The 23,274-nt window shown below is 39.0% G+C and overlaps 1 protein-coding gene across 2 annotated transcripts in view; it reads left to right on the top strand.

Annotated features, from left to right (window-relative positions):
- The first annotated feature begins 6,184 nt into the window (after positions 1–6,184).
- Positions 6,185–23,274, top strand: part of LOC114138921 (nectin-2) — a 117,869-nt gene continuing 100,779 nt past the window's right edge. The window contains exon 1 of one of the 2 annotated variants that reach the window (XM_028008417.1): positions 6,185–6,570. In XM_028008417.1, coding sequence (XP_027864218.1) covers positions 6,489–6,570 — 82 coding nt within the window. In that variant the 5' untranslated portion in view covers positions 6,185–6,488. The remainder of the gene's footprint in view (positions 6,571–23,274) is intronic. The other variant, XM_028008426.1, reaches the window with a different exon arrangement.

Raw genomic sequence — 23,274 nt, 5'->3', positions numbered from 1 at the left:
ATTTGTGGTTCTTTTGCCTGTTCTTGGACATCTGAATTGGTGCTCTGGCTGCAAAGATGCAAGAGGCAACAACTGATGAATGCAGTTTACAGTATTTTATCCAAAAGTTTAAAAAAATCTGAAAAATTAGACAACTGTATCTGCAGATGGTAGTGCAATTAAAATAGTGATGTGCAGATGGCAGTGCAGTGAAAGATGGCATACAGATGGGAGTGTAATGATGACTGTCGGGAATGTACAATAATAAGTAACTGAGATTTCTATTGGAGTCAACACATCCATTAAAAATGCTTTCTGAAGAGTCTTTTATCTAAAATCACATTTGGAACTGGGGTTAAGAGACTTGGATATGAAAGAAAACAAAAACTTTGCATATACAGCAGATTCTTTCCAAAGTTTTCACTCATCAGCATGAATATTGTGCTCATTTTCAGCTTTTTATGGAGCATATCAACGCTCCTTTTTTGAGGGGGAATGGTTATGACTTTAAAACTAATTCAAAGATACCCAGATTTATATGAACAGAATTAAACATTTTCATACTGCCCCTGTAATATTTGTATTAATACCTTTCAGCAGGTTGTAGAGAAAGCAGAAGCTTTTGTTACCACTCAACAATGTCATATCATAACTCTGGCTGGTTTATTGACCTCTATAGAAATGAAGTAGTTTCTGGTTTTAATGATTACAGTGATAAAAGTCTGTATTGTTACTAATGCAGTTTTAAATTAAAGTTGCATTTCCATATTTGATAACTTCAGTGTCAAATATAAATGGTGCATAAATTCGCTTGAATGTACAATTTTGACCATGTGTGGTTTATAGAATATTTGCAATAAATCCCAACTTGTGCACACAACTCGTTTTTAAAAATCTGTAAAGTTGCATGATGTAAAATCCTTTCACCTTGAAAATATGAAATAGTTCAAAATCTTCATCAAAAGCTTCAAACTGGCATGACGTTCATGCTTGTCATACATGCATGAAATCTTCACACATGAACTGAATGCATGTGTGCAAAAATTTTTGAAATAACGTTTCTTTTTCTATTTCAACTGCTTCATGTACAAATCATTTGCCTCCAATAAAGCATTTCTGGCAGACATTGCAAGCTTTATATAGCAAAGATATTCGTATAAACAATGAGTGCTAGTGTAACTGATTCTGGCATCTGCATGATCTCAGTTTACAATGTTTACAACACTGTGAAGCCTCAAAAGTCCTACAAAACTTTTGACCCTATCAGTGAGTTTGACAAAAGCCAAGAGGCATGTCATGAGTGCATCACAAAGCATGTGTGAAATAGAGACGATAAGTGCAACAGAGAGTGAGAGGCTGAGAGATGAAAAAGCAAAGACATAAAGAGTTTGGGCTGGTACGGGTACAGAGCCGCCCCCTGGACAGCATGTCTTTACATCCCGTAAATGTCTTTAATTAAGCTAAAGGTGCTATCAGCTCCTCTGAGCACTATTAGAGATTTTTTCATAATTACCACTGGGGGTGTGGGGGCTGTACGGAGAGATTGAAAATGAAGGAAAGGAGATATCAATTGTGGGTGTATAATGACAGCGAAAGAGACAAAAAAGGAAGAGGAGGAAGGAATAACATGCAAGGAGGAGGAGTGCTGATGCAAAATGAGAAACAGAGGGCAAAGGAAAAGTGTGAGAGGTTGTTTGAGGGGACGAGTTTGACTTCAAAGGAGTCAGAGCGGGGTACTGATTTGGTGCCCCCTCCTCCTGCTCCTCCTTTATGGGTAAATAATCACCATAAGCCTGGGTTCTGTCTAATGAATCCACCACCAATGAGCTAATATCTGTTAACTATGCGCTTCATTATCGCTGCCACAGACCCCCGGAGAGCATGAGGATGGAGGACGGCGTGAACAGCAGGAGGAAGTGAAGGACGAGTGGACAGGGGAAATTGAATGACACGGGTTGAAGGAGAGGAATGAAGGAAGTGCAAATGAAGGGACAGAGAGGGGGTGCGTGGCGTACAGTAAAATGGGCGGTGGGAAAATAGAAAGTGTGAAGGTCAATTTGGTATGGGTATGAAAAATGGATGAATGTGTGGAGGAAAAGAAATGAAATCCTCCATTTGGTGGCCAACTCCTTTTTCTACCATGAATACATACAATTTAGCAATAGCAGTGGTGAAATGGGGAGTGTGCGGAGAGTTCTTTGCAAGCTGCAGTGCCAGAAGGATGCTGCAAATTTGATCATTCTCAAAGCAAAGTGTCTTTGCCAATTAAAACACACAACTGTTTGTCTGAATGACAGTTGCTTCACACTCCATAGGTGGGCGACGAGAGCTGAGCAAACACAATTCTAGCTCCTTCTTCTCACACGAGTCTATAGAAGCAGAAAATATCAACTCTAAATTGGTGTATTGGTGTGCAGAACATTAGGTGACCTCTGATTATTATCAGAGTCTTTTCAAATTTGCACCTCCAGGAACACACTCTGGAAAATAAGCTGCAGAGGAAGTGAGAAAAAGGAGCAGAACAGAGGGAGGCAGACAGAGCTGTTCAAACTGCAGGACTTACAGAGATGTAATTACATTGGCTGTAAAACACTTGGGTATAAGGATTAGACCTAAACCAGATAATGCTTTTGTCATGCTATACTACAAAAAAGGAATTTTGTGAGGTAGTAAATATTAGGAGGAAAAATATGTTACATTGTGAATAATTTGTTGAATATGGTGTTCATTACTGACAAATTTCAAAATGAATGTTTACATTCGGAGGCTAATCCTACATAATTTAGATTAGCATCTAACAGCAGACGATGACTTAATTAAGTGTAAATTAATCTGATTCATCATGTGGCGCCCAATAAGCCAGCTATGCTTATTTTGGATTGAATAAGGAAGGAGAATATCAAATTAGTAAAAGTTTGTATCTAAAAATTTTAGCGTATATCTATTTTTAGCTAGTTCTGTGTAAGGTGCTAATGCTAAAGTGAAATATGTTAGCAAGCGGTCCTTATTAACCCTGAATTGTTGCTAATTAATGGTCTATCTTAGCTGTGATTGTTGGGGAAAATTTTTTAAAAATCCCACTTCGTAAGGATTAATTTTAAAGTTTGTATTGAGCTTAAACTAGTTTACCATACCAGACTTCAAACCTGCTAGCAAGATGAACTTCCTTTGGGGCAGTAGCTACTAAAAAACATCACAAATTTCTCAGAATGTAAAGAAAATGCCAATATTTTTATAGTATATTTAAAAATGAATGCCCTGCTTTGACTAGTTTAGCGACAGCACTAATATTAAGCTAAAAGCTGCGTGACTCATGCTAAAGTCAACATTGCTAGCAAGTGTGGTTCCTAACCCTGGAATGTTCCCAATGAACAGTTCATCTCAGTTGTAGCTGTCAGAAAAATTATTTACATGCCATCTTGTTAATATAATTTTAAAATGTTTCTATCCAGCTCATAGTTTTCCAACAATTATATTGCCCATCCTTTGAGGCAGTTGTTACTAGTGAACATCACACCTCAGCTGAGAATGTAATGGAAAAGGTTAACATGCCACCTTTACATAATACATTTAGAAATGTATAACTCTGTTTTGACAAGCTTAGCAGCAGCGCTAATTCTTAACTAAAACCTGCTAGGCTAATGCTAAACCTAGCATGCTTTGACCTTTGGATCAGTATTTGTTAATAATGGGTACATTTACTTGTGTTTAAACTACATTCTACTTTGTAAGAATAGATTACATTTACATTTTTGATTTGGTTAAATCAAATTTAAGGATTAAGTTGAGTAATATTCTGTCTGGAATTAAAGACATTTATTTCCAGATCTTTCAGTTGTGAAACTCACACAATTTCAACGTAAAATTACATAAATCAAATGAAAACACAGTCGCACCAATTTTATCACTTAAATTTTAAGAGTCTTTTTTATCGGTGAAGTTATCCTGCTGAAAGTTACTAAGAAAATAAAACTCCTACTAAAAACAGCTATTTATAACTCATAACATTTATACTTTAAGTGTGTGATGGACATTAGGCGGTTGTATTTTTTAAGTAACTTGTCATCATAATACACATTAAAAACTCTTGTGGTTGAAAAAGTTTCCACATTAGAGGAAGAATTTAAGTTTGTATCCAAGTTTAGCTAGTTTAGCGACGGCATTGATGCTAAATTCAAACATATCAGTCAGCTGAGCTTCTAAACCTGGAGACAGTTGTTGCTGGTGAATGACACATCTCAGATGCGGCTGTCACGGAAAGCTTTTCATGCCACCTTTGTAGAGACTTTGTAGAGAAAGATTTCTATTTCAATAACTTTTTGTTTCCTTGATCCATAGGCAGTTGTCATTTTTTGCTTTCTTTAAAACATAGAGGACATTTCTTTTACTAGTTTCATGAAAGGTATTATTTATTAGTTATAATTCAACTGCTGAAGGAGATCCAGAGGAGGATCATAGTAGAGAGGATCCATTGCATTCATAAATCTTATTTGTGCACACTAATGACACAATCACAGTTTGACAGCTGTATATAGTGTCAACTATTTTAAATTTGTAGCTATTAAATTTATATTTGGATAGATGGTCCTGAATTAAGATTTTTCAAATAGATGCTGTTATACAGGTAGATATGAAATACAAGTAACAAAAGCAGAGATTTAGTTTTCAGAAATTTAGACCTCAGAGAAAGGGATTTTGATCAAATATTATGGTCACGTATATTTTAACAATCGTGGATTAATTGGATTACTTGACAGACGTCTGGTAGACATACTCCACCCGGACGTTCTGCCACAAAAGATCATTACTAAAGAAGCAGGCTGTTCAGAGAGTGCTTAAAAATCAAAGGTTTAGTGGAGGAAAATAGTAGGTGGTGCACAACCCAATGGACTCAGCAGTAGGGGAACAACAGGAGAGACCCACTCCACCATTCAGGTTTCTTGAGATCTGGAATGATGGTCCTACAATCAGTGAAGATTTAGAATGTCATCTCCTGGAGTTGGTCCAGTTTTATCAAGTCCAAAGCCAGTGGTGCCGTCATCGAGATGCTGATTTCATTTTCCAGCAGAACTCTCAACTTGCCCACACATTTAAAGTTACCAATACCTGGTTCAATGCCAGTGGTGTTAATGAGCTTGGTTGGCCAGAGAATCAACACTGTAAAGAGGAAGATGAGAGACAGGCTGATCATCTCCATGCCACGCCACACTGATGCAGTAATTCATGCAAAAGGAGCACTGACCATGTATTTTAATACTAGCAAACTGTAATAATCACAATTTACGGAAAACTCCTGCAGATTTTATTTAAATTTGTGAAATAAAAAGATTTTTCAATGACAATTTATTGAAATGTATTTTTAATACAAAAATTAAATTGATTAAAAGTACATCAATTTAACTTCTGATTTGGTTAAACTAGAACAGTTTGTTTCGTCAGTGTGAAGTCTGCAAATTGATGCAAAAGGTGAAAGAATAATTACGGTAGTTTTCTTTTGATTGGATTTTTTTTTTTACTGCTGCTGGATTTGTGTCTTCCAGATTCGTGGATGTTTATAGATTTCTTTTCCCCTCAGTTGTCTTTGAAATCAGAGGGGCAAATTGGTGCCTGTGTGAAGAAACGAGCAGCAGGGGGCGCAAGAATCATCCGTTTCAAAGTGAATACACGTCAAAAAAATTTAATAATAGTCAAAGTCCTTTTTGTAAGGGATGGATGTGTGTTTTTTTCCTGTTTGATTACAGTTATATAAATTGCATTCAAAGGTAAATGAAGATTGGTTAAAAAAAACAACCTGTAAGGAATAAAAACGACAACACCTATGTAATAAAAAAGATTTAAATCAGTGAGAGATATATTGATTTTCCAATTTGTTCTTGTCGTGTTGACTTCTTTCTCATCAGATGTGCGCGGAACAGATTGCAAAGCCCCCATGAGGCCAATCTAAACCAAATTTAGCCGTATAAATGAATGCAACTCCACTTGGTTGAACACCTGCTGATCGGTTTAGGTGCCAATGCAGGTGGAAGCTGTGTCATCCAAGTTTTAGGGAGGGGGAGAAATGCTTGAGGCAATTTCAACAAGTTCTCCTGCGCCTCCCTTCTGAATTTGATCCTGCGGTCAGTGGGACCTGATTTTTTTATTTTTTTGTTTGGGACTGATGGCTGTGACGCCTCTCTGATGACATCACCCAGTCAGTCCCACATACACACGCACTCCGCTGTGCGCTCTGTACTAGTTGCGGGAGAGGAGACGCGAAGAAGTACCTCATTACATCCTGAGCACCAGCTGCTGCTGTGAGGGGAAATATTCACCTGTGACGAACTCACAAGGATTTTAAAAATTCATTTCAGCCCAGAGAAAGGGGAGTCTCTCCAGACGACTGCCATCTAATTAAAAGTTTTATTTTTTATTTGACCAAGACTTTACATCGACATTAAGTATTTTCCAAAGGTGTTGCGGTTGTTTTGAATTTATTCCGGAGAGACTGTGCGCTTCTACAGAGGATCGTAATGGCGAGGCATGACGCCCGAAATGTGCCCGCAAAAATGATCGGGCTGCTCTTCTTTGCGGCGTCGATACTCCCCCGACACGGTAAGAAACTATGCATTTAAAAAAAAAGAATCTTTTTACATCACGCAAACCACCTGTCCGGGCGGTAACAGGACGAAATCAGGTGATTTCCAAGCTTTGTGATTATTATTCATTTGTCTTTTTCATTACTTTTTATCCCCGGAAAGTTTCTTTTTAAAAATAAACTACAAACACACGTCATTTTCAATCGATAGCCACACTTCCTGATTGTTCCCGAGTTTTCGGTCAGTGGCCTGAGTTTCGGTGGTGACTCAACGCCATGTTTAGTTTCCTCTAAGGTGTGGCTTTTCTGTGAAACAGGTGTTCGGAGAGCGCGCTCCATCCCAGCTCGTAGCTTCCTCGTCTTTCCAGCTCCTCTCCGGTGTTGCTGCTCTCCCCCTTCTCGCAGCACATTATCATTTATTAGTTACAGTTCAGTAGAGTAAAAATGGACTGGAGACGAGCTCCAAATTGAACATGGAGGGAGTTGCGGATGAAACTTGATGACAAATCGTTTCAATCCCAGGTGCTGGATTTTATACAGCAGGTCATCAGCAGTATCACTGAGATATGTGTGTGTGTGTGGGAAGACGTGAATGTAAATGAGTAACTATTACTTTAAAGTGATGGGGCCACTCCTGTTATGTTAATAATTCAGGTGTTTTCCACTCTTGAGCTCAGGTAGCCCACAGCTACACTGGTAAACCCTTCTGTCTGAATTTAAGCAATATTTCTGAGTTAAAATGAAGTACGTTTATTTAATCTTGGCCAAATTTTAAAACATACTTAACACATTTGGTTAATTATAATTATTTCTGAACTACATGTACTGAAATTAAACTAGTTTCTTATAACTATTCTGTTGCATATTGACTTAAACCTTAAAATCAGAAGGAAAAATGTACAAAATATCCACCCAGTGAACAGTTTGCTTCCAGAATAATATAATGTATCAATACTTGATTAATCCTGAAGGGAAGCTTGATACTGTGGTAGCTCTCATTATCCAAGTTTCTTCAAAGAGACATTGCAGATGGTTGGAGCTTTAGGCAGGAAGGATGTCTTGTAGCGGTTTGATTAACTGCAAATCTGTTTGAAGATACTTTGTTGTTGTGTTGTGAGGACGATTCTCTGGATCATCAAATATTTTTTTCCAATGTTACAAAACATTCTTCTGTTTAGGTTATTAAATATTTATCAGTCTAGGATCATCTTGCTTAATATTCAAAACCTGCAGCTCAGATTTGTTGTTTGTGTGTACAAACAAGTTTGATTGCAGAGGATGCGCTCCAATAGGGGCGCCTCTGCTAAGCCCTTTGTTTCAAGAAGTAATCAAGGTAAAAATAACATTTTGACTGAAATAAAATGTTTACATCTTCATCACTAACAAGATGAGTTGTAAATCTTTTTCAGTCACTGCAAAGATGTAATAATCTTATGGCAACAATTGCCTTACCTTGCTAACATGTTTGATATTGGCATTAGTTCTGTTGCCATCTAATTAAAGCTGGTTTCAAACTCTTTACAACTTGGCTCTGGTCATCAGGGAAAATGTTAAATTTCCTCTTTGTTGAAATACGTTTGAAGCTCTTTGGCAGCTTCTACCCAAAGTTAATAAGCTAGCTAGCTAGCAACCTTAGCACCACCAGTAAACCAGTTGAAACTGGAAGTTAGCCTACATTCTTGCCCAAACAGACAGGAAAGTAGCTGTTAGCGGTGCTAAAAATTGCTACAAGCTACTACATGACTTAATCGCTCAGTCTGCATATTTGGTCATGTCGATTCCAGGCAGCAAGCAAAAAGAATATACGGTAAATGCTTAGTTGTAGCTGTTTAGAGCTACAGACAGACTTTGACATGATGATCCGAAGAGTTTGCCTGAACCTACATTACATAAAGCAGCTGTTGGAGTGACCATCTATAAGTGTTTTTGAGTTTGGAGGGGTTCATGCCAACACTCACATCTGCCTGTAAATACAATACAATTGTCACTTTCATGTCACTTTCCCTGATCTTGCAACAGGGAAAGTTGCAAGATCTTTCACTACTCACTGTTCTGAGAAAAGTTGTTCAAGGGGTCTGAAAAGTCAATAAATATCACGAGAAAGGCTCCAAGTTGGCAGCAGTGAATCTTGAAACATCTTTTTCTCTTAGGGTTATTTTGGCACTTGGCAAAAATCCTTAGATGTGCTTTAACGCCACCAACTGGTTTGGAGCGTGGACTGATACAACACAAACTACATACTAAATGTATATAGTTATTCACAATACAATCTATATAAATATAATTGAATATGTAAAATTTGAATTAAAAACTTTTAGGTTTTAATGTTTGAATTCAACAATTATTGAGCATTAAATTAAACAGCGTAGTATGAAATTTTTATCTAAAAGATTAATGGCTAATATTTACTACTCTAAGATTCTGTTTTATAGTGTACAGGTACTACAGTTCCCTTTACTAATAAAAAAGTAAGTCAGGATGGTTTTGTGGGGTGATATTCCTAGTATGTAGTTTCATTAGCATATTTGTGTGTGGCATTAAACCAGTTCATGCTTTTTTTTTCTCTTTGCTTTGCTAGGCCATCTATTTGTTTTGTGATATAATTGGGGCAAGAATGTAGGACTGGATCTTGCATCCTGGCACAGCTACTGAGATTTTTCTGTTTCAGGGGTAGACTGCCGTGTGGTTGATTATGGGTGTTGTTTTTTTTAATCAGGATTCATGAGCAACATGACTTTTTTTATTTTTATTTATTTAGGTATTCGTGCTGTAGACCTGCTTGGTCCAATTTCATTTAACAACTCATGAAGTGCTCTTAGAGGAAGGGAGAAAAATGGGGAAATACGACACAAAAGGTTTTACATATTTATGAGCATGGAAGAATGCTGGGCTCTGCTGGGACTGCTTTTAGTTTCTTCTTTTCTCCACCGAAAACATTTCACTGTTTCTGTGTGAACCTCTTACCTCCTTTTATATTTTATAGTGAAGTTATGCAACTTAAATTGCAACAACTGTGGAAATAAAACAAAAAAACTTTCCGTTAGCCTGTGTTGCATTTTTTTTTTTTCCCTTTTCTGCCCAGGCTTTTACAGTAACCACTTACTTCCACCTTAAATCTGCAAGCGAGGGAAGTTATTTAATCAAGTTTGTGGTTTAATATGGCTCAGATTCTAATGAAAAATTCAATATGGAGTTTATAGGTTTTTAATTAAGGCTGGCTTCTGTAATATTTCTGTTTATATGAATGTGGAATGTATACTTTAATCAAATCAGGCAGGTGGGCTTCCAGTTTAAGCTCTGAAATTACTGTGCAATGCCCACTGCCTCCCCCTTACTCCCAAACATTTGGAGGAATCATAGATGTGGGTCAGAAAAGCTTGCCCCATTACCATGGCGATGTTTTTATTGGAAGAAGGGTGGGCTTGTGGGTGACGCCATGGTAGCATTGTCTTTATGGCTGAGTAAGCTGAATGTGTGCAGGGGGGGGATGGCTGGCTGGTCTGTCGAGCTGCCTGAGAAACCGACGGGTACGCTCGGGGTGGAAGGTTTTTTATTTTTTTATTTTTTTATTCATGATGATTATTTTTTGTACATTGTGTACCTGCTGCGGAGCGGCCTCATATGCATTCTGGCTCCTAATGACTCCTCATCAGTTTTGAGGAAACAGGTGGGTTTTCTGCCCCCCTGTTGCGCTGCTTTGCGTTCCAGAGGCCGAGTTTGTGGATTGGCTGGAAAACTCAACAGGCAGAAACTTATTAAGACAGGAGACCCCCACCCGCCTTTTGAAACCACCCTCTCTCTCCCGCCAAACCTGCTCACCCCTTCTGCCCCCCCTCCGCTGCTGTCGAGCACATAGGGGCCTTGTTCTTGTCTTCTCTCCCGCCTCTTTATCTTCGGTCCCTTTCCTGTCCAGTGCTTTTGTCTGAGAGACGGTAGTCATTGGGTCATTCAAATAGTCCACCCGGCCCCTCCCTGGTCGTCTCTCTGGACTCAAGGCTGGCCTGTTTATGACAAGAACAACACACACACTGCAGACAGGCAGGAAAAATAAACCACATGTGACCTCACCCTGGTCTTGGATTTATTGTCCTTTCTCAAATGTCTAGTTTTTGTTCCATCAAAAAATCAAACCCACTGATATTGTATTTACAAATGATCTGGATTTCCAAGCATTTCAAGATATTTCAGCATAACGTGCCCTCCCACGCGCACACACTCTATTTCTTTTGGCACTCATTTGCGTGCAATAGCTCAAACTATTAGATCTAACTACTTCCCTCTACATGATGAGAACAGTGCAGTCCTGCCAAGACTAGGACCATTCATCATCACAGCAGAGAAGGTACTGTAGTGTACAACTGTACTCTGTCCATTAAGCGGAATCTAATTGATGGATCATGAAAGGAGCTTATTTTTCTTTTGCCTGCATTAAAAAAAGTCCTTAGTGTCTCATTAGTCCCTGAGGGGTCTTGGTTTGGTTTTTAGCGTTAATGGCTGTCACTTTTCAGTCCTATCATTATGGAAATGAGCCGTCCAATCCCTCTCTGCGCAGGGTCTGTAAATGTCAGAAGGATTCTGAAAAGGTCGGGAGTGTGTGTCCAAACGTGTGTTATAAGAGAGGCTCGTTCTGGGCGCAACACCCCCACTACACACGCGTGCAGGTATTAAAGGAGTTTTACTGTTAAAATGACACTTCAGTGACCTTCTGCTTCATCTTATGACCACGATTAAGAGTCTGTTGATTCAGAGATGAAAGATGTGGGAGTTTATGGTTTAATGGAGATATGAGTGAGCTTTTGTCAGCGTCAATCTGTGTGAAAACTCATTGTAAGACTCTGGGAAAAAAAACCCCAACCTAATATTTACTTAACTGAACCTTAAACAACTCCTAGTGATTATGGAATAGCTGAACTTTGAGGAAATATTGAGCAGACAGTGTTTTGGATGGTCTCCACATATTTAATTCAAAAAATTAAATCCACCTACTGTCACTATTTTACACACAAATGGCTCCTTTGCAAATTAGGCGTTGCTGAGGGGTTGAAAACATTTTGTAAACAGACCTTATAAATGCTAAAAGCCTTTTTATATGTTTAAATTATTGTTGATACTCAGCAAGTTGCAGAACTACAGAGATATAGATATTTCCATAAATTAATTGTGGTTACTCTGCTCTGTAAACAGTGCCAGTGGGTTGAAACAAAAACAATCCATCAAGTTTATTGTTGACTTGGCAGATATTATTAGAGACTGGGTGGATGGATCTGAGAAGAGGGAGCGTCGATGAGCACGAGTCACTGCGTCTTTTTGCATTTCGGGCCGCGTACTCGAGCACAAATGCAATTCATGCACACACAGTTGCACATGCAGCTGGTGGTGAGCAAGGGCAGTAACCTGAGGCCATGCTGCAAGTCGACTGGCATTCCAGTAATGGAGAGGTGGTGTCGCATCACAGGATAATGGTGAATGTGCGCTTCTTTTTAGAGAGTACATCATTAGATCTGCTCATTCAACTGATTCTTAAAGTAGGTCTTTCTAACTTCCCTCCCCCTTATTAAAGTGGCTTTCCTGCTACAGTGCAGCTCAAGCTGGAGACTGTGGAATGGATCTGTTTCTTTATCAGCGCCCCCCTGCTGCCTCCCTTTTCCCCCCTGCCTGTAGTTACATGCTGGGCGGATGGTGACCTGTGTTGAGGTCACACTGAGAGCCCCCCTCTGGGATGTTTGTGTTTGACTCCCAGGGTTCCCTGACCGCTGGAGCTGGTCCCATCTGATTAAAAAAAAGAAAAATGAACAGATATTCTCCTCCTGGAATGACTGCCAAACGTTATTAATATGGATGGGATGGCTGAGGGCTTTCCAAAAAATGCAACTGCGCTCGGGTCGATGCGTCTCTTGGCAGAGGTTTGGGGTTAAACGGCGATCGCCACCAAATCTGTGCGCTTGCACACTGATGGAGGCTGACTGCAAAAGACCGTTCTGTAATGTACTCTAACCACCCACATGTTTGCAGATAATGGAGAGTTTTAAGACTGCAATATTTGCTAGTGCAGCATGCCAGAGCTTATCTTTGTGGCGCTATTATGCATGTGGCCGCTTTTTATTTTATTCAGTACTGAGACATTTCCAGACCATTAGTCAAGAAACCTTCTGCCAAGTCTGCATTTTCCCTATCTGCATGTGTCTAACTAGCTAACCCTAAATGGAATTTGGTCAGACGCGGGTCGAAGCCATTCCAGCTCAGCCAACGTGGGGAATGAGCGCTAATTTTCAATTGAAGATCCATTGAAAGGCGGCCAAACTCTTTAAAATAAAATCCTTTAATTAACTAGACTTGGAGAAATTGGTGTCTCCGTGACCTCCGCTGCAGTGAAATCACTGAGGGGAATCGGCTGTGGGTGGGTGGGTGTCTTGGGATGGGGTGGGGTTGAGGATGTCGACATTTACAAGTTCCTCACTGCGGAAAGGCAAGAGGAGGTTTTCAGAGAACTGCGAAGAGGGAGTGAATCGAGCAGGCCAGGAATTATCTGCTCATTTGTAATTTGGTCGCACATCCCCACTCCTCGTTTTCTCTCGCTCTTAAAGCTTTAGACACATATTTAATTGCCAAAGAGCCTTTCATGGAGACGGTAAAGGATTGCTTGTTGTAACCTTTCTTTTCTTATGATTGTAACCTGGCATTTAGCCTCTTTCTGTCATCTTTCTTCTTCTAGTTTCTGTCTTTGTCACATTCTTTTATTTCTGAAATCCTCCCTTCAGAGCACTCAGCAGATCTGGATTCAGCTATAAGCGCCGAGGCCCTTGGCTGTGTCCTCGCCGACTTGTCCCTGCACGCACATGCACACAGCTGCTCATTAGCAGTCACCTTAATGTATCTAAATGTAGTTTGTGAGGTGGAAGGTGGTTTGCCTTATCGATCCGGTATTGAATGGGGGATGATGTAGCGCCCTTATGTGATATTGAAAACATTTAGGGCTCATGACGGCAGCATGAAACATCTCTATTTGCCTCCTCCTCTGTTAATCCCTCCCTGTGTCCTCTCTGCCCCCACGGTTTGTGAAAACGTCCAGCCGTTTTTGCCATCACCGCCAGCTCCTGTGGCTCTTTTCACACGTTTTTGCTCCTTTGCGTTACCTGTCGACACACCTTTGCATGGCACCATAGATGCAAGCAAACACAGCTTCGCCGCATCTCCTTCACACCCGACTTTGACAAGGTCATGTCCAATTCACACTTATCTGGGGTATTGGACAGGTTGGCTACAGGAGGAAATTGAATTTGGTGAGACAGGTCTTGTTAGGGCTCAAGGAGCTGGAAACTGAGCCCTGTGCCCCCTATAAAAAAAAAATAAAAAAATACTCCATGTTTCCTACACAGTCTTAAAAAAAAACATGGAAGTAAGCAATCTGCTTTCTGCATTCTCCAAGTCTAGACAAATGTAGGGAAAATTTAAGATTTGAATTTTTTTCCCCCCCAAAACTTAAAAATGTGCTTATTTTTAAAACAATTTTCAAAAAAAGATTATAAATAAGAAGCCTAAATCTGGTACCTGCATTTATTTAATTTGTGATAATCTCTGAATGGGTTGAAAATGTCCTCACTTTTGAGGAACTACAGTTTTTCCTTTTTATGCAACAGGTGGCTTACCGTGTAAAAATGAGTCATTGATGCTTTACAGCGAGTTACGTTGCTCAGAATTGCTTTTCTATCATCACCATTCATGACTAGGCATGAGCTGGTGTAAAATTCTCATTATGACTTCAAAAAAAAACACAGGTTATGAAAACACTTACTCCTGCTGCTCTTTAAATCATAGAGAATTGATTTATAGAACAATGATGTCCTCTATAAGAAGTATTTATGATGTCGATTGAATAAGTTTGAGTAAACATCGTAATAGATTACAGCCAGGATTATGCGGTTGAAATGAATTGACCCATTATCTAGAGAATTTCAACTAAATGTTGTTACAATAATATTAATCTGGGGTGTTATCTTTACAACGAATTGGCTCAAAATCTTATGTACCACTGAACAAATAAGCTGGATGGATAAAATGTAAGTTTAACTAACAAGCTCAAGATGTTGCTTTACTCTCATATCTACATAAAATTGTCATTATTCCAAGTTAGTAAAAATTACTTTTTTCCATAAATAAAGTGTGAGACCTTATGTTGAGATAATAAAACTTTCCTTACATGAAAAGGAATATGAGATATTATATTGAAATACTGTGATGAAACGAGATTAAATATCTTAAAATCTTGAAGTGATGAAACTGATTTCACTATAAAACGAAGCTCAAGATTATCTCAAGATGAGATATTCAAATGCAGCGAACACGCTCAGTGTATCATTATCTCAGGATAATTATGTAATAAAACAATTTAAAGAAAAAAACAAGCCTTAAATATCTTAACTGTAAAAAATCTGACGGGTTGACGTGACAATGTGATGACAGTTTGTTAAATTATGAAATTATCGTTGCAGAAACGGTAACCTGAAACTTTGTGTTGACGTAATGAAACGGACTCTGCTGTGAAAGAGGCTGTTTATCTCAATGTAATGAAGAAACAGACATTGTGACCTTGACAAAATGAAACTAAAACATTCAGCTGATTTCAGTACGAAATCAGTTTGAAATCTTAACATTAGCTGATAATATTCATGTATGTATGCTCTGCATATATTTTATAAAAATATCCATGTGTGATGTTTCCATTTTTTAAGTTGGTGACTGAAACACATCAACGTCATTTAGCTGAGGTTAAGCTTCTTTCTAAAGTTTTTCAGGTTTTAATGTTTGGATACTAAGCCCAAAACAATGTTAAAATATGAACTCAAGTTACCTTAAAGATTTGCATTAACATGTCAAAGTGAAAATGTTGCTCGAAGCTGGAAAATGTGTACGTTTCCTTGACCTTGTTCACACCGGCAGGTTTTGGTGAGGTTTGTTTTTCTTGTTATCCCAGGACTTGATTTGACCAAACGGCTAAAATTACACTCTAGTAATGTATAAGCCGCAGATATCCGAGATAAGAAACCTGACTACACAATTGCACAACAGGGTTTATTTATCACAAAGGCATGTAGGGAGTGTTCTTGGGTTTCACAAGACGAGCAGTGTTGCTATGATTCCACAGTTTAGCCTCAGCTCCGATGGTCTCTGTGTAACTTGTTGGTTTGAAAATCTGCCGTGAAGCTGATAAACAAGTCGCAGAGTCATCATTAGTCCCTGGAGCCTTTACTGGCAGCAGCGTTTAAAACCCCAACAGCCCATTAAGGTCAAACGCAGGCAGCTGGTTTTATTCGGTTATCAGCCCTGTGTTTTGTCAACATTTTGTGTCCGGGTTTGTTTGGGGAGGGGAAGGTTCCCCTCCGTTGAAGTGATTTGTCTCATTTGCTCGACTGATTGCCTGCTCACTAATGGGCCACTTGTTCCCTTCTGCCACTCTCCCCTCGGTCACATTTGTGTCTTAGCTTCCAGTGCTTCATCTTAATTTATTCCTTCCTTACTTCGGCTTTTCTTTTTTTCCTCTGTTTACGTGCTCTCGCAATGCTCCAACTTCCTCTTCTTTCTAATTTGGTTCGCATAATTGATCCATCTGCTCAGTAAACTGCTGTATCTTATTTTTTTGTTCTGGTTCTTCTGTTTGCTTTTCGGTCATCAATTCCTCGTTCTGCCTCTGTAATTGGTATGTCTGTAACTCTCTGTCCCTCCATCTCCTTTCCCCTCTGAAGCTTTCCTCTTCTCCCTGTCCCACTATCCAATTCCCCAGTTGTCTCTTCCACCTATATCAGTCCCAGAGTTTCTCTTTAAGCCCATTCAAACTGCCTTTGCTACTTTCAGGCTCCTACTCTCATTTTCTCTTTGTCTTTCTGTTGTTAATGCCTCCTCAACAGCCTCCAGCCTCCCTACAGACGTGTGTTGCAGGCATCTGTATCTTCCTAACGAGATTTTCTGTTTCTTTTTTCCTCTACTCATCAATCAGTGTTGTATGCTTGTCCTTTTTCTATTTCTTTCCTAATGGACAAAAACACCTCCTCCTGCTCTGACTTGGTGGGCTTTTTTTTTTTTTTTTTAAAGGTTAACTTGTTTTGACAGCGTTGGACTCCTTCACTCTGTCTCGCTTGCTCCCTTTGTCGTACGGTTCAGCCTGCTGATGACATCCACCACTTCAACCCCCTCCTGCACACTAGTGTAACTGGAACATGCACTTCACATGTTTGCATGCAACACTTAAGGATGTCGGATCGATTTAATGGCTGAAACATTTCAGAAATGAAAACTCAAGTGATGGAATAAAGTCAAGTGATGGAGTGTGGAGTAAGAGAAGAGGAAAATGGAAGCAGAGTAGGATTTATTTAGTTTCAGCAAACCTAACCTGTCGCGCAGTGTTGGGATCAGGCTGACGATGTCCACTCCCCTGCTGCTGGACGTATTCACACACTGCTCTTCCGCTGCAGGCAGTGGCTGAACCGGTAGCTTGACTCATCTAACAAGAATCTAACTCTGAAGGTGAAACGGGAATTGCATGTGAAAGTTAATTCCTGCTGTGAACAGCAATGCTGACAAGGACTGGAACAGAAAAAAGCTTTGTGAAGCTTTTGTGGCGAGACATAATAAAAAGTGAAAGAATAATAAATCTACATTCATCTGTATGACTATATTTTACTATATTTTCCACATTCATTGGTACTCCTGGTAAAAAATGTCTTAAAAGCCTTTGAATAAAGCCACTTTTTATTACTGTGGTATAATCTCAGTGTGAAATGTTTGCTGCTGTTCCCTACTAGCAAGCTTAGATTATTTTCTTTTGTCTTTTTAACTTTACTGTCCTCACTGGCTGCCGGTGAGATAAACTTGGATCCATGTCCATCATTACTCTTGAGTAGATAAGACGAGAATAGTTGAATTCTTGCAGCCTCAAACTGCTTTATTTAAGGGCTTTGATTTCTTATTTTAACCATTTTGAAGAGTTACTGACAGGGATGTCAGTCTGTCAAGTCATACTGCATGACAACAGGACGTCATGCAAATAACTAGCCTCTTGTAGTCATTTCCTGACTTATGATTGGCCCACATCTTCTTGGCCCGCATGTTCTTTTGTCTTTCCTGTTTTGAAACTGTGGTAAAGAGAAACTTCATCAGGTCATATTTTTACCCAAGGAAAACAAGAAGTTGTGGTAATAATTCCTAATCAATTTGATAATAAAATATGACGTTAATTCCTTGACATGATGCATTTATTTCTAAACTGGTTTTTTTCCCTCCTTTCAACTGGTGAAGTAAAGAGATTGGATTTGTCAAACACGTTTCCGTTTTAAGATTTTGCTACTAAACAAAGACACTATCCTTCTGTCCTTCATGTTTGAGCCGTATTTATCAGCACGGCTCTAAATGTTGCTGATTCAGATGAATAAACAAGTCATTTCCTCATCTTGTAGCATTAGTTTTGAAGAAGCTAGTTTTTTTTTTAATGCGGGCTTCCCCTATTGGTGACTCATAATGCTGCGTTTACAGCTTTGATATGACCCTGACTGATTGCTTTGCCTAAACAAACCAAATATGGTCATTCAGGATTAAACAACCCTAGAAGAAATGCTTTCAGTTTTATGTGTTGACATGACTAAGTACTCTAATTTACCACAATACAAGAACAAATAAAATGTACATTATCAACATTTACTATTTTCATTTATACATTTGTTCTTGCAAAGAAATATAATTGGTAATGTTTGAACAACTTTTGAGATAACACCAGATTGGAGTTATTGTGTCCCTAAAAGTGCACATCAAGTGTTTGCACTTATTTATATCTTTAAAACATTGTGAATATTAGAAATCTGTTGCAATAAAAATAACAATACAAACAACAAGACTGCCAATACAAAAGCGTATATTACTAAAACTAATGCTACGCTCCAGGCTAACACTGATAACACTAAACTGCTTATAAAATCCCTACTTTTTGTAATTTTTTTTTACTTTTGAGGCATGTTAGCATTGTAATTAATTATTTGTGAATTATTTTGATAAGTAATATTAATACAGAGACCAACATCAGTTATAATTGCATTTGTAAGGCCGAGACTATAACTAGGCTAAAAACACAGCTAATGCTAACTCTAATGCTAAAGACGGCTTTTATATAATCAGATTCTTTTTGAATATTGGGTAAAAATTGTGCCGGTGCTATTAGTAACACTAAGTCCAACATTAGCAATGGTTGGGTTACTGAGGACGATTCTAAAACTGACATTATAGAAAACGTGATATAGTTTAGTCATCGGAATATGCAACACATCCTTAAACAGTCATTGTCAGGGTGAACAACTGCAGTGATATTTTTGTAACTTATGTTGTGATTAAGAAAGAAAATTAAGATGTGAACGTTTAGGCTAAAACTAATACTATAATGGATAGTACAGATATAATAGGCCTAAAAATATAAAATATTATGTTTGATCAATTTATAGGGAAAATGCAATGTACTATTTAACAGTACATTGCTCTGGGTCAGAGGTCTCAAGACCAGAATCAATACATTTAAACAGTAAGTCGATCATAGAAGGGAGTAAAGTACTTTCACAACTTCACAGTATTTTTTTCTTTTTGCCTGCTGCTGGACATGATGCTACACTCGTAAGGCAAAACAGAGGCACCGTTGTCCTTGGTCAAGCTTTGGGGCAATCCTCCTTCCTCGTCTCTGCAAATTGTTTTTGCTTTCTATACTCTCTAATCAAGGTGAATCGAGTACAGCCCCTGAAAAAGACATCTATTGTCCTCTGTTCCCTTCCTCTCCCTGTGCTCCGCACCACACCTGTAACAACACACTGATCTGTCTTTGAGAAGTAACCCTGAGGGAAAAGTGGCTGAGTAACAAGAGATGATTGGAAACTGAGGCTGATGGAGCTTTTGTGCTTTCTTTACCCCACCATAGTGCATTTTTTGGTGCTGAAAATTTGATATTTACTGTCTGCCAAAGATGCATAAATATTTATTCTGTGCCATGGAGTTCCTTAAAACTTTTTCTACCTACAAAGTAAAGAGTAGAGGAAAAGAAGTATCTTTTAGGTTGACACAAAGCTAGTGTATGTGTCTGCTAATACCCTCGGGTTGCTGAGCTATCTCCTCAATGTTCCTGCTTTGTAAAAGAAACACTTTACCCACTGTCCTTTACCCTTCTTCCCATTTTATTTTCTTTTCTTGCAAAAACCCTGTGGCTGATTCATGCTCTAGTGATTCATGAATTTTTCTCCAGTGTTACACAGTCATGCAGGGCGCAATGCATGAGTGTGGAGTTTCAGAAGAAGTCTGATTGCTGGAAGGGAGGTGAGGGAAGCGGGGAGGGAATGTGCTGCGATGCCAGCCGTGATTAGAGCAGTGGCACTCGCCGCCTAAATACACATTTAAATAGATACAGCCTGAGGACAGTAAAGAGGGGTGGGGGGAGGAGAGAGGTGAGGAAAGGATGTGACTTCTATGCTCATGTAAACTAACACAATTGTTCTGGTTTTAAATAGAAGTCCCTCAGGCTCCATCTACCAACTTCTAACTTTTCTAGCTGATTTTCTGCTTCATCCTTCCAACGTCTTCCACTTTGCTTTTGACACTGAAATCCTTTATCTGGCATAGATTATTAATGTCTCTGTAGACATTTTTCCCATTATCCTCCCCAAAACCTCCTTGTTGTCTGTCCGCTCTTTTGGCTGCCGTCCCTGTGCCAGTCTGTTTCCCTCTCTTCCAATTTATCTTCCCTCCCCTCATTCCTTTGAGATGACTCTTCCTCATTTTCCCGCTCTTCATCACCTCACCCCATTGTGTCTTTGCTTCCTGCCTCTCTCTTACACCTCCTCCTTTTTCACACTGCGTTCATCAGTTTTTCTTTGTCTCCTTGAAACTGACTTGTCCTGTGTACCTCATGTCTCTGGACATTGAGGTTAGCTCAGATTTTAAAAAATCCTTTTATTTCTGCACTGTCTTTCCTGTTACAGTCAACATGGGAATGTCTGACTTTTTATAAATAAGCTACAGCAACCAACAATTGTCTTATTTTATTTTTAAAACAAAAGATTCATCAATCATCTGTATATAGTTTAGTCAGCGTGTCCATTCATCGGTCTAAAGTATTCCACCCATTTACTCTGTAAATAAGTCATCGGTCTGAATACCATTCATCTATTTGTTCCTCCATTCAGTTTTCCAAGTCATCTGTCAATCCATCACTCAACTTAACCATTTATTTGGATATTGATTAGTCTGCAACCCATTCAAATAACCGTTTCAGGCCAATAAGACAAAACCTTCTGTGGATGTACCTAAAATTGTTTCCGTGTAGATGGGAGAACTTGGGAAATTATAGTATTTTGACTTCACACCCTGGACGTATTGTCCTCTCCCAAATGGACTTTGGGTCATCATGTGGGTCTGTTGCATGTGGGAAAACTTCCAGAGGGAGTTGGACAAGAGCACATCTGCGCAGACCGATTAATCAACTAATTCCTTTCACTGTGGAGGAGCAGTAGTCCAACTCTGTCCACCTCTTTATATCGAAGGCTGAGTCCAGCCGCAATAGGAAGGAAGCTCATTTCATCCACCTTGCACAGGTTTTGTTTGTTTGAGATGTGTTGAATAGATTTGGACTTGTAAATTAAGAACATCGGTTATGGTCCAGCTCTTTCTCCACTATGACGGTCTGGAACGGACAACATAACTGTAGATGAGGCTCCGATCAATCAATCTTCCAACGCTCTTGAGCAATACTCTAGATACTTGAACTCCTCTGCTTCAGATGGAGACCGATGCTCAATCCAAACCACTGAAGGCCATGAAGACCTTTGTCTCTACAGCTACACCTTGAGAGTTTATCCACTTTAAATGCCCTACCTTCAGTTTCACTATACTCTTTGCACCATTTGTCCCTTTTGATCTTGTTTATTTACCCAGTGAGAGATGGAGGTATGGGCCTGTCAGGATGGATTGATAGATGACGGGAGGCCACGGGTGAGATGCTCCGAGCATTTGATTGACGCTCTTGTCACTCAGGATAATACTTTCAGAATTGGCTGCTTCGTTACTGTGAAAAGGTTCCTCTGTGGAAGCCTTGCCAGCTTTATGAAGATGCCTTGCAGGGCTTTTCAGATCTAACAGGGTTTTTTTTCATTTCCAGCCTGAAAGCTCTTCCATCTGCTAAGAGTAAAGCTTTCTTCAGACATGTATTGGCATTTTCAAATATCCCCATCGACAGAGGCACTCTGCTGCGCTTACACGCCTGCCCTTTAAAAAGCTTGTCCCTTGAAGATGGCATAATTATGCAGTGTCAAGGTGCGACAAGCTGAGCGGAGTTGCATTAGCAGAATTAATATGCACAGCGAAGGAGGGAGTCTGTCCATGATCTTCTAATGCTTATAGTCTCTCAGGCCCCTCCATGCATCTTCAGAAGCCATCAGACTTTGGAGCTGGTTATCTCAGCAGCCATCAAAGCTAATGCACGCTGGCCTTTGTGCCCAGCAGTTGATTTTAAGGAGTTGTGTAATTTTGCCATCCTATTCATTTGCCAAGTGAAATCTTTGTAAGAATGATTATCAGTGACACTGGGGTTAATTGACCTTAAATATGATGCAGTATTGGCTATGATATTGTAGTTACAACACTGCATGTAGGATTCAATGATTTAAAAAAAATGCAATATAGAACCTCATTTAGTTCTTACCAGATTCTAGAAAATGGGTACCAATTTCCCAGTTATCGGATTCATTGTCTATTAAGATCGGTTATCATCTGTAAAGCTGCTAATGGGGTGTTTTTTTTCCTTCAGGAAAAATAACTTATTTCTATTTTTGATCTTGTTTCTGCTCCAACCACTGATGAAGTAACGTTCCGGTTGACAGATTGGAGCCAGAGTCCTGCAGTGCAGCTGCCTTCTGTGTCTTATTTCTTATCAAATGCAGGTCAGCACAGTGAGTCTTGTAGCTTGAGATATCACACATCATACAGCTTATCACCACACAGCCACGCACTCGCTGAAACTGTAAGCTAGGGCAGAATTAGATTTTACTTGTAAAATGTTCAAATGCTTAGACAGCCTTGGAAAAATTAGATTTGATTTAAATTGAAAGACAATGAGTCAACAGGGGAATTGGGCTTTTGTTTAAAATATGATTAAGAGACATGTGGTGGTACAGTTGAATAATGTGCAAAGTCGAGATTTTACTTGCTTTATGACTTCCGTCAAATTGCTGTCATGAGGAATTTTAATTAGATATTTTAAAATGTTGATGAAAAACTCAACTGAAGGTCTCAAAATTATAGTTTTAGTCATCCAGACACAAATCTGGATTTTTGAAACAAAGTTCTCAAAAATGTTTATGTCTGCAGAAAATAACTAAAATGGGATCTTCATCTGGTTAAGATTGAGAATGGTTGATTAATGAGGGTGAATCTTTAATGCATTTCAAACGGTTATGTTTACATTGGGGAGGCGGTGTATCACTAATCATGCAACGGTAATGTATTCCTGGTCATTTGATATTAAACTAAAGTGGTATAAATTAAAAAACAGAAGTTTATTTTAAAGTGAAAAGTATTTTCTCTTTCTTTTTTTTTTAAATGCCAAATTTTCTATTGAGCGGTTTCTCTGCTTGGGAAGGTGTTATGCTCTCCAGAGTAAGTAATCAACTTCTCTGTAAATAACAGCCCAAGGCAAATGTGATGACAGA

This window comes from Xiphophorus couchianus, chromosome 3 (assembly GCF_001444195.1).
Source record: "Xiphophorus couchianus chromosome 3, X_couchianus-1.0, whole genome shotgun sequence".
NCBI lineage: Eukaryota > Metazoa > Chordata > Actinopteri > Cyprinodontiformes > Poeciliidae > Xiphophorus > Xiphophorus couchianus.
The sequence above is the reverse complement of the archived record's forward strand: the minus strand, read 5'-3'. Positions and strand labels throughout refer to the sequence as shown.